General features: G+C 38.6%; 1 protein-coding gene across 2 annotated transcripts; it reads left to right on the top strand.

Moving 5' to 3' along the window:
• Positions 1-1,419: 1,419 nt before the first annotated feature.
• radx (RPA1 related single stranded DNA binding protein) lies at positions 1,420-11,574 on the top strand. Of its 2 annotated transcripts, none has more exons than XM_047606930.1 (15): positions 1,420-2,508; positions 3,883-4,025; positions 4,337-4,529; positions 6,399-6,507; positions 6,698-6,798; positions 6,868-6,987; positions 7,081-7,176; positions 7,282-7,449; positions 7,749-7,906; positions 7,991-8,139; positions 8,247-8,294; positions 8,376-8,482; positions 8,836-9,066; positions 9,631-9,813; positions 11,163-11,574. In XM_047606930.1, the coding sequence occupies exons 1-15, from the start codon at positions 1,923-1,925 to the stop codon at positions 11,297-11,299; spliced, it is 2,529 nt and encodes an 842-aa protein (XP_047462886.1). In that variant the 5' UTR covers positions 1,420-1,922; the 3' UTR covers positions 11,300-11,574. The 2 variants fall into 2 exon arrangements, with proteins under 2 accessions (XP_047462886.1, XP_047462885.1); XM_047606929.1 differs by having other exon boundaries at positions 8,833-9,066.
• The last annotated feature ends 834 nt before the right edge of the window (positions 11,575-12,408 follow it).

The following is a 12,408-nucleotide window of genomic DNA, read 5'->3' as shown; positions in this document are numbered from 1 at the left end:
AGATCAATAAATAAATAAAAATAATAAATGAACCATGTTAAAATAAGCCATGTAAAACATGAATAACATAAATAAAAATCAACGGTGATAAAATAGAATCAGGAAGAATTAAAATCATAAAATGTGATAAAATGCAGTTAATTAGAATTAAAATCATGTAAAAGTCTGATTAAAATTTTTTTTTAACTTTTTACAAGTATCAACAGTCGCACAAGAACACCTTGATTACCTGCTATTTAACCAGAAAGCAAATAAAATGAATGAGGTTGACCTTTAAGCTTGGAATTCATAGTTTCTATTCAACCCAGAGGTTCAGGTGGACATTAAAGCTCTGTGAGGGCAAGAAAAGTCTAATAAAAACATTACTGTATAACCATTTACTTGTGCAAGAAGATACTTTGACACTGAAAAAGGAAAGGCTCAAGTGAACAAGAGTATAATGAAGGAAAAACAGGGTAGGTTGAAACAAGAAAACACAATTGGAGAACATAAATAAAAAAATATATATAGAGAGAGGAAAATACAGAGAACAATAGAGGGTGTGTTTGGGCTCAATCTCCTGAGGATTCTGCAGTGGTAAGGAGAAGTCTCCCCCTGCTGGCATCTCACATAAATGACATAAAATGCCATGGGACCATTGGCATGGGACACAAACTAATAATAATCACATACAGTATATATATTCACATACAGTTATCCATATAAGGAAAAAGAAGTTCATGAAGAGAGATAAGGAAAATAGAAGTTCATAAAGAGAAATAGGTTTGCTTTTTAATGATTTGCATTTTTTCTTTTTTCTTTTTTTTTTTCATAAACTCAAGATTTTTAGGGGAATCTAAGCCAAATACTTGGATAGTCCAATTTGGACAACAGTTTTGGTACAACAGCTGTGAACCTTCAACTGACTACAAAAAAGGCTGCCATTGGAAGCTGATTTGAGATGCTGTAGACTATAATAGATTTGGTCTGACATGAAGACACATTTGGACCGTGGTATAAAGATGTGGAAGAATAGTACTGTGATAGAATCTTATTCCCTGCCATTTATAAAAATAAAAAGAAATTAGGCCATTTCACAATGCCACAATAGAAATCAAATTTATAAGGTTTAAAATATGTCTACAGCATTTTAAAGTTAAAAATTTTAAACCGTTAATTTAAAAAAATAATAATAATTTAAATGTCTTCGTGATTCTGATTTGCTAACTTTTCATTAAGTGTGCAGTCAACAACCAATCATGTTATGTTGTTAGGTATTGTAAATATTTAAACATACATGTGTTTTACAATAAACTCTTAAAAGCTTTTGTGTACCAAACTGCTCGGTGCATCTATGGGTGCGACTGTATAGTGCTAGTGCTAATGGTGCTAATGCTTGTATTAATGTCTATGCTCCCCACAATGCACTCGTCCCCTGAATGACGTCAGTTTAACTGTTCACTGCTCACTCAGCTCAGCGCGGATTTTAAAAACAGAAATTTACGAAGTACGTTAGCCGGCTAAGTTTTAGGTCAAATTTAAGTATTTGGTTTGACAAAGTAAGACATAAATTATCCGCGTGTATGAAGTGAATTTATTTCGCTTTCTACATGTTTTGGTGTTCGAGGTGAATAGTGACGCCATCAACTGGCACCGAGGTGTTTGTAGCGAGTTAGCAATAACTGTCAACTAGTAACTGTTAGCTAGCAAAGTAGCCTCTGCTCATAAACGTCACTATTAAGTCTTGTGCGAGAAAATAATTGTATCACGGCGACCGGTCTACTCTTTTATTAAGTTAGTTACGACTAGTTCATCGTACTCATTTAAACGCGTATGACTTCTGACACTATTGCTATTACTAGAGGGAAGTTAGCCACCGAGCTAACATGAGATAATTTTGTGACACTTCGGCTATCTGACAAGTAACTGGTTTAAATGGTGTCATGGAGGACAGCTCGTCTTGTTCTTCGGCTGGTCTGTCTCCAGCGTCTTTCCTCCAGAGAACGTTGGAGCGGTTATCAAATACACAGTGCCTGAAACTAAAGACTGAGGAGACGGCTCCTGTAGCTGTCATTGCACTCCAGAGGTACTTGTCGGAGCAAACTGATGGGCTGCAGCAGGTCGATAGCTACAGCTATGACGTGACGGTTACCGATGGAGTCTGGAGAGCCAAATGCTTTGTCCACCCCAGCCTGAATCACCTGGTGCACAAAAACACCCTGAGGACTGGAAGTGACATCCGCATCATGCAGTGCTCGTTTGTTTACAACGAGAGGAGACTGGGACATGGTTACATTTGCCTTGAAAAGCTCAGGTGTGGTACAGAGACGTCTGCTGTCCTGCCCCAGGTCAAGGATGCCAGTTCACTGCCCATGCTGATAAAGCATGGCATGGAAAGGAGTCTGGTGCTGCAAAGTGATGTTCCCCTTCAGGTGAGCCGCAAACACTACCTGTCTCTGTGGAACAATGATGATCCAGAGGGAGACATCTGGGAGTCACGGTCTCCTTCATCTGTCTCGGTTCTGGATGGTGAGATACTATACTTTCTCTGTTACATATCATTTACATCACTAATGTGGTTTGACTTGTAATTATGTGACAGTATTTAGTTTAGTAAATATAGCAGGTGCAACACAACTTAGTTTGTACTGAAAAATGGATGCATGCATACCACTTTTCTATAATAGCGGTAGTCAAAAAGAGTCTTCACAGTCATTTGTCATTCAACATACAGCAGTTAAATTAAGTATTGAACACATCACAATTTTTCACAGTAAACTAATTTCTAAAGGTGCTATTGACATGAAATTTTCACCAGGTGTTGGTAACAACCCAAGTAATCCATACATAGAAAAAAACAAAAACAAATAAGTTTAGAAATTAAGTTACGTGTAATAATGTAAAACAACAGAGGGAAAAAAAGTATTGAACAGGCTTACTGATATTTAATACTTTGTGTAAAAGCCTTTTTTGGTAATGATAGCTTTAAGACGCCTCCTGTATGGAGAAACTAGTCACATGCATTACTCAGGTGTGACTTTGGCCTATTCTTTGACACAAACAGTCTTTAAAATTTTAAGGTTCCATGGGCCTCTTCTATGAACTCTGATTTTTAGCTTTCCATAGATTTTCAATTGGATTCAAGTCAGCTGATTGTCTGGGCCATTCTAGCAGCTTTATTTTCTTTCTCTTAAGCCAGTTCAGAGTTTTCTTGGCTCTATGTTTGGGATCATTGTCTTGCTGAAATGTCCATCCTCTTTTCATCTTCATCATTCTGGTAGATGGCAGCAGATTTTTCTCAAGAATGTCTCGGTAGATTTTTCCATTCATCCTCCCTTCAACTATATGAAGTTTGCCAGTACCATATGCAGAAAAACAGCCCCACACCATGATGTTCCCACAACCAAACTTCACTGTTGGTGTGGTGTTTTTGGGGTGATGTGCAGTGCATTTTGTCCTCCAAACGTTTGCTGGCTATGGATTGAACCACCAATTACATTAGTAAACAACCTGCTCTACCAACTGAGCTACTGCCATCAACAGTGGGTGTCACATACCCATTACAGTGTCACAGTCCTCAGATATCTGGTTTTGAGTGCCTGTTGGTTTATCACATATTTTATTTATAATGACATAAAAGAGAGAAAAAAAGAAAATTTACAAAGCTAAAACCAGAACAGAACAAAAAAACATTTATTTTTAATAGTAAACTAATATGATATCTATTCACTAACAGTTGGCTAAAACATGTTTGCTGAAATTGGTTTGTTAAGTCGAGTCAGGTAAGAGTCCAGCTCCTCTTTTATATGACATAACATATTTTCATTTTATTATTCCTTACTTGTCTAGATTTGAATTTGCTTCGTCTACCACACTGTGATGAACACATCTTCTTTTCAACAGTGTCCAAAGTTGCGCTCCTTTCAAGTCTGGAGTCATTCTTCAGAAGCACATGGAAAAATCTCCCCCTCCTGGTGAAAATAATACATAAATCCAGATTAAGGTACTATGGGAAGTTTGGGCTCAAGATTGATTACCCCTACCAGGTGAGTTTTTAAATTAGATGTTTTTCATATTGTATCTCATCTTATGTTTCTTTATATATCAGTGTTGTTATTTCAGTTTTCATTCAAGATTCAAGATCACTTTATTGATTCCTGCAGGGAAATGGTTTTGTCCAAGAGTCTCAAGATAACAGAGAACATAAATGTTACCAGACATAGACATAAGAATATGAGTCAAGGGAAAAAAATAGATTAAGATAAAAATAAAACAATGGTAAAAAATAGTTGAAGACTGAGGTAGTTTCTCAGTCTGGAACCAAAATGTCAAAAAGTTTTCTTTGTCATAATTTCAGGCATACTTTGAAGTTGCTGATCAGAGTGGCACAATGTCTGTTGTGCTTTGGAACGAACTTTGTCCTGAGTTTTACCAGAGACTGAATGTTGGCACAGTGTTGTACCTCCAAAATTACACCCTGAAGCAGAGTTATTCTAACCGGTCACGACCACAAATGGACCATCACAGAATGAAGAACTTTAACTCTGTAGGTAGGTACATACAGTGGGGGAAATAAGTATTTGATCCCCTGCTGAATTTGTAAGTTTGCCCACTTCCATAGAAATGATCAGACTCTGGTTTTTATGGTTGTTTACTGGTTATGGGTATAGACAGAATATCAGTCGAAAATGCATAAAAAACACACAATCTAAAAGTTATAAATTGTTATGTATTTTATTAAGGGAAATAAGTATTTGATCCCCAAGCACAACACAAGTCAGTAGTTTATAGAGAAACCTTTGTTGGCAAGCACAGCGATGAGACGTTTCTTGTAGTTGGTCACCAGGTTTGCACACAGCGCAGGAGGGATTTTGGCCCATTCATCTTTACAGACAGTCTCTAAATCCTTCAAGTTTCTTGGCTGCCTCTTGGAAACTCGGAGCTTCAGCTCCCTCCACAGGTTTTCGATCGGGTTAAGGTCTGGAGACTGACTAGGCCACTCCATGACCTTAATATGCTTCTTCTTGAGCCACTCCTTTGTTGTCCTGGCAGTATGTTTTGGGTCATTGTCATGTTGGAAAACCCACCCACGAGGCATCTTCGGTGTTCTTGCTGAGGAAAGAAGGTTTTTGTCCAAGATGTTACAGTACATGGCTGCATTCATTGGCCCCATAATGCGGTGAAGTTGCCCTGTACCTTTTGCTGAAAAACAGCCCAAAACATGATGTTTCCACCTCCATGCTTAACCGTGGGTATGGTGTTCTTTGGGTCATACTCACGTTTTTTCATCCTCCAAACACGGCGGGTCGAGTTAATGCCAAATAGCTCAACTTTGGTTTCGTCAGACCACAGCACTTTCTCCCAAGCCTTCTCTGAGTCATTTAGATGTTCACTGGCAAACTTAAGGCGGACCTGTACATGTGCCTTCTTGAGCAGGGGGACCTGCAAGAGTTCAATCCATAACGGCGCAGTGTGTTACCAACTGTTTTCTTGGTGACGGAGGTCCCAACTGCTTCCAGATCATTAACAAGCTCCTGCCGTGTTGTTTTAGGCTGCTCCCTCACCTTTCTCATCATCATCCTCACTCCATGAGGCGAGATTTTGCGGGGAGCTCCAGACCGAGGACAGTTGATGGTCCTTTTATGGGTCTTCCACTTGCGAATAATGGCACCAATAGTTGTCACCTTCTCACCAAGCCTTTTGCTGATGGTTTTGTAACCTATACCAGCCTTGTGCAGGTCTACAATCTTGTCCCTGACATCTTTTGACAGCTCTTTGGTCTTGCCCATGGTGCTGTAGAAGTTGGAATGTAAGAAACTGATTCTTAGAGCAGGTGTGCTTTATATACATGACGAGTTAAGATCAGGAGTATTGGTAATTAGTTGACTGAGCACAGCTGTGTGCCACATGCGCACCAGCCAATCTGTAGGAGCCTGAATTCTAAGTGAATTGTTGGGGATCAAATACTTATTTCCCTTAATAAAATACATAACAATTTATAACTTTTAGATTGTGTGTTTTTTATGCATTTTCGATTGATATTCTGTCTATACCCATAACCAGTAAACAACCATAAAAACCAGAGTCTGATCATTTCTATGGAAGTGGGCAAACTTACAAATTCAGCAGGGGATCAAATACTTATTTCCCCCACTGTAACTATTAATCATATTGTTGCATTTCGAAGATGCGACAGCACTGTGTGAAAATTGCATAGCATTTCTATATAATCTTTCCAAATTCAAATAATTCCATCTGTGCTGGCATTTATTTTTCATTCTTCAGGGTTTTGTAAAGGTCTAAACTGTGCAGGAAACCTCATCTGTGATTTATTTTGTCAATACCTTTGGTTTAAGTTAATTAAATTAAGTTAATAAACTAAAGCCTTAGCTTATACTTATATCATGCTGTCTTCCAAGAAATCTGCCTGAACCCTCGCAACCCAGCTTCTGTCATCACTGTGGTCTCACCAAAGAGTGTTTTACCTCAGTGGGGTCTGCCTGAGGTTTCCTACCAGTTCACTACCAGGTAATGAATTGGAATCATTTAATTACCCCACGGTCCTACATTTGTCTGTCTTATATTCCAGATGTGATTCTAGCTGAGACATTTAATACGATCCTGTTGTGTAGCTTTTGCTTATTGGTCCAAATAATCATAATCATAATATTATGATTTCAATATTATTCCAGAACTATTCCATGTTTGACTTTTACAGGTCAGAACTGGAGAACCTGGCCAACAACTCTGCATGTGATGTTATTGGTTTGGTAACATTTGTTGGTCGCGTTGAAAGAGTCAAGAATAAAGGGAACAAGGGTGAGAAACATTTCTATTTAATCTGCTACTTCCTTTCTAATTTACTGACTGACAATGTTCACATTTCAGGTCCAGATAAATACTGGACATATCGCTGGGTCCATGCGGTGGATGGAACCTCAAACCATCCTTTTATCCTGGAGCTGTTTTCCTCTTCTCAAGCTGAAATCTTCAGTCATATCTGTCCAAGTAAGTCACCTGTATCAAGTTGTATCTCTTAGCTCTGCTGCAGCCTGTTAACATGCCCCTTAGTTTCTTAATATACCATCATTTTTTCCACAGTGACTTACCTGGTGTGCACTCAGATGAGAGTTTTTCAAGTGGAGGGATCGTTGCCGTACCTCACAAGCAGCTGCGAGACTGAGATTTTCATCACAGGTTAAAACAGCTGTAGCAATAAGTGCCTGATAATATCAAGTGGTGGTAGTATCATGTGCTGTTGGTGGAGCTCAATTGAATATTCTTGATCTGTGTCCACAATAGGCTACCACAAAGGTCAGCCATATGTGAGTGATCCCAGAGTGAAGAGTTTCATCCAGTGGACCAAGACTCTCAAGGACAGCGCCGTCCAAGAGAAGACAGCAGTTGGTGGCCACTATTGCTACCCTCGACCCCCACAGATATTTACACAGTCAACAGCAGGTTCCTCAAGTAAGGATAGAGAATAGAGAATAGTTCAAAGGTTTTGTTTATTTAAAACATATTTAAACCAGTTTTTGTTTGTTTGTTTTTTTTCATTTAAGAGTACATTTATTAGATTGAGAAAAACAAGGTAGGAATTCAGTCATATCTGTGTTAGCATTCTTCTGTAGTTCTGCTACACGATACAGCATACTGTACAAACCATGTTACCATCTATACTGTGCATCTCCTCTATGTCTTTATCCTAAAAGTGATGTGGCTGAATTGTCTTCGTAGACTTTTGTTACCCAGTTTCCCTTTGTCTTCAGTTCAAGTTCCCCTGGTTGCTGTGGCTGATTTGAAGAAGGAGTTAGAGACTCTGCAATATAGAGAACATAAAAAACTTGCAATCCAAGGACAGATCACAGCGGTGCGATACATGAAAAGCCCAAAGACCCCAGAGTCACAAGGAACGGAAGAGAAAGATGTAAGAGTCGTTATTTCAGAGCACTTCTCAGAGAGTTGTAATTTCCATTAAATATGTAATAATAACTCCACAAATTTTCTTCAGGTGCCTGATGTTTCTCCTGATGTGTGTGAACAAACTGTACAAGAACCACACGTTAATCCCTCAACATCGGAACAGAGTCTTTTGGACAAGATAACATCCCCATCTGACAATAGTTCATCAGGCAGGAAGAAAAGAAGAATTCATATCAGGTATGGTTTGACGCTTGACTTACAGATTTGTGTGTTTGACATATTTATCATAGTTATGTGGCAGAGTTAAGCCTCAATTCATCTGTTAAATGTAATATCTTTTACAGTAAAGCCCCGGAGGCTTCCCCGAAACGCAGTAGAGCATCAGCTAAAAGGTAGTTAAGATTCACCTGCTGTGTTTGTGAGTAAAATATTTTAAGCATTCTTATTTTGGCTCGTTGTCTTTGTTCCTGTAGGAGGGCTGTATATCAAAATACAGAAGAGCAGGAAGAAGAAGTAGAAGAAGAGAGTGGCTCTGTATCTGAGGGAGTTCAAGAGGCAGAACTGCAAACTCCAAGTCCAGGTGATGTCCCGGTCCGATCCCAATCTTTATTGAAGTATTTTTGTAATTATTATTTTTCGTAAAGGCTTTTTTAATCTTATTTGTATTCTCTTGGATCATTTGTCCACAGTGCAACTGTATTATGTCCAATAAACTTCCAAATAAATCCGATGTAGGCCTTTAAGCTTGACAGCTGAATAGCTCTGCAAGGCATCAAGGGAAAAATCCTCCAAGCTAGTCCTTAATAATTTCTCTTTGTGTCATACGTAACAGTGAGCCATCTTCTTTGTGTAAAATAAATAAAAGTTAATGAATACAAGTATATTGGCTCTTATCATGAAACCTGTGCCAAAGATGTGTTTGTCCTTCAGCAGACTCTTTAACATGGGAAAGCAGCAGCTGGACGAATCAACAACAAGACATATCTGAGCATTTGTGTCAAGGTGGACTTTACCAGGACAGCATCTCTCGAAGGTTCACGTTTGACAAGAAGAATGTCCTCCTGCAGTGGAGCAACCTTCAGCCAACACGGTGGACATCAGAACACACCGCTGACACTGTCCCACCACCACTTTGTACAGGATACTACCAAGTAACAATATTAGGTAAAGTACTGTTACTCTGATATGAGACAGTCTCTGTTGTAAAATCATACTCCTCGCTCTTCCTTTCACTGTGATTTCTCTTGGTCATGAACTGTGACACAACATCCTCTTTTTTTCTGAATAATATTCTGTCTGTAATATTCTCTTGAGAATACAGGAACCAACTTTCTGTTTCTTATAAGTAGCCCTGCCACCTAGACAAAGATGTTTGTCTGATTGTTTTTTTCCTGAATAGCTAACTGACCTTTTTTGTTTTGGCCTCAACGTCCTCCATGAGTCACTCTGAGGTGGAGACCCACCGTCAGAGGAAACTAAGTCACGCAGTCAAACGTTAGAGTCACTCTATATAACTCTGTATTACTAAGGTGGATCTGCTTTGTTTGTTGTTTGTTTGTAATTACACATCGCCTTATCTTTGAATGGAAGCTTTTCTGTGTGTAAAATAAACCTATGATCAGATAAGTGTTCATTGAGGGCTGAATAATAACCATATATTTATTTTTGCATAGAGCAAAGAACAGTGATAACAATTAAATGGTCTTTATTGTGTAATCTTTCTGACAGGCATCAACAAGCAGATAGCCATTGACGCTGCTTATTTTCCCATTGTGAGGTCCGATGAGCCCCGGGCTGTCGGCCTTCCTCAGGTTCCCCACGGCAACAGCATGCTGTCCTGCCTGTCATCAGGTTTCTTCTGCCCGCTCAGCCACACAGACAACCACAGCGGAGCAACTCTCCCTGAGCCAGGTAGCCAGCACTGAAGCTGAGGGGGGAAGCATTCACTAGCTACCTTATGTAATAACTAGAATAATAGCACAATCATAATGAAACACAGTGGCCCTATTGAGGGTAGTTAGTTTAGTAGTCAGTTAACACCTAATAAAGCATGAATCAATTCTTCCTGTGCATGTTTGCCTCACATGGGATAAACATCCAGAGATTTGAGGAGTTTCCATGAGGGACGTGAATCATCTTATTTGACGTCAATGTGAACGGTTCAGTTTGAAAATCTGATCTGATGGATTTTGGATTGTTTAAATATATTCCAACTAAAAGGTGATGCGTGCTTTTCAACAGACCTGTACCGAGCCCCTAAGAGGACATGAGCATGAGATAGTTTCTCAAATTTTAATGTTATGTAATATTTTGTATTATTCAAGTCAAAGTCAAAAGTGCAAATTTACACCTTGTGATGCATCTCGTGATGCATCTCGTGATGCTTTACAGAAAGCAGAGATACTATACTGCTAAGAGATACTATCTCTTTACAGAAAGCATTACAAGATACTATCTCTTTACAGAAAGCATCACGAGATAGCATCTCTTTACAGAAAGCATCACGAGATAGCATCATGTGAGATATTCAAACTGACAGAGTCTCGTGCTCACGAGATGAAAAATGTAGTTACACTCGACTAGTTTCACCTGGGACGTCCTGGGTCCATTCTGACCCTGCCATCCAAATGTCACAGCTGAAATCAAGACTCATCAGACCAGGCAACGTTTTTCCAATCTTCTATCCAGTTTGAGTCTGAGCCTGTGTGAAATGTGGTCTCAGTTTCCTGTTTTGTTCTTAGTGGCACCCAGTTTGGTCTTCTGCTGGTTTGACTACTTCAACGTTGGGCGTGTTGTGTGTTCAGAGATGGTGTTCTACATTCCTTGGTTGCAACGAGTGGTTATTTGAGTCACTGTTGCCTTTCTATCATCTTGAATCCGTGTGCTTATTCTCCTCTGACCTCTCACACCAACAAGGCATTTCGTACACTTACTACTAGTCCCATGCAAATAGGCAAATATGCTCAACTGGCTGAAATCAGAGAAACTCAGGCGGGACTCTGTGTTACAGTTTAATCCGAGAGCACATTGTTGTAATTGTAATTATTTTGTTATATTGTATGTGTGTTCTGGTCATTTGAGCATGATTAAACATGAACATGATAAAAAAAAATTGTGATGAAGTAAGTAACTAAAGCTGAACTGTTGCCCTCTGACACGTAGTGGAGTGAGGCGGTTTTCTTCCCGATGTCCCCTTAGGGCTCCGTAGACCTGTACAGTCTCTTATCACCAACACCTCATGTTTAAAATTTGTCTTGCAGAGGAGGTCTTGGTCACTGCCAGCGAGCTGGAGGACACACATGTGGTGTGCATCTTGGACCTGTGTCATCTGGGTGGAGATGAGGTGGAAATCCTGATCAGTAAGGTGTACAGAGCCACAGAAGTTTCTCTTGACTAGTCTACACAAGAATAAGAGAAGAAGCTGTAAACATTAGCATTGAGGCCATGGAAGATGAATACACTTGTTATATACTAAACATAACTTTTGACACCTGCAGATTCTCTGATTTCTTGTCATAGATCTAGCAGTAAGTGTCACATAATGTATAATCCTTTGAGAAAGCTTTTTTATTATTATTATTAAAATACAGATCTGTGACCTTCTTTCACAGAGAAATACAAGTCCAGTTGTCTGATGTCAAAATAAAAATGTGTCTTTTTGCACTAAGGGCACACAAGTGTGAAACATTCCTGTACTGAGTGAAACGCTGGCTCAGAATAACAATACATACGTTTAAAAATATTTATTTTCAAATATTTCACAATATCCAGGATGATTTATAAATAATTCAGTATATCATAATTAATATCAAGATATTTATTTTAGAATGTAAACTTAATTTGTCAATTTCTTTTAAAACAATGTTAACAATTTTTTAAAGCTTATTTTGATGGTAAATACAGAAATAAAACAAGCCATACAAGTGACTGTGCAACACCAACTTTAACGCATAAAGAAAGCCTCACCTCCTCTAGTAAGACACTTCAATATCAGTTACAAAATTACTTTAATTTTAAAATCATGTAACATACATATGTAATCTATTGGACATATAAAATAAACAACTATGTAGCCTAAAGTGTTTTTTTTTACATTCTATTATACAATATATTCATTTTTTTTTTCTTTTTTTTCTGCACTGAAACTGCAGAAATGGCTGTATATACCAGGTTGGTTTTGTTCATTCCTGGTGAATCTTACACAGAAAGCATTGATCCGACTGCTCACATTTAAGGTGTCAGTCATTCATTTACAAATCGGAAAACAAAAGGTTAGATGTGATTAAATTCACACACCTTCAAAAACAAAACAGCGACAATGTAAAATAACCATGAAGAAGAAAAGCATTCTGAAGGAAACAATAATGAAGGTGCAGCAACTACTGTTGGGAGCATTTGAACCCAACTACAAAGAAAAAACTGTGTCTATCGACAAAGCGGATGGATTATTTACAACTTCTATGAAGCAATACATGCCAACAAAAAAAGTAGGCCTTCTAAAAATCA

Source organism: Mugil cephalus, chromosome 15 (genome assembly GCF_022458985.1).
Source record: "Mugil cephalus isolate CIBA_MC_2020 chromosome 15, CIBA_Mcephalus_1.1, whole genome shotgun sequence".
Taxonomy (NCBI): domain Eukaryota; kingdom Metazoa; phylum Chordata; class Actinopteri; order Mugiliformes; family Mugilidae; genus Mugil; species Mugil cephalus.
The sequence above is the reverse complement of the archived record's forward strand: the minus strand, read 5'-3'. Positions and strand labels throughout refer to the sequence as shown.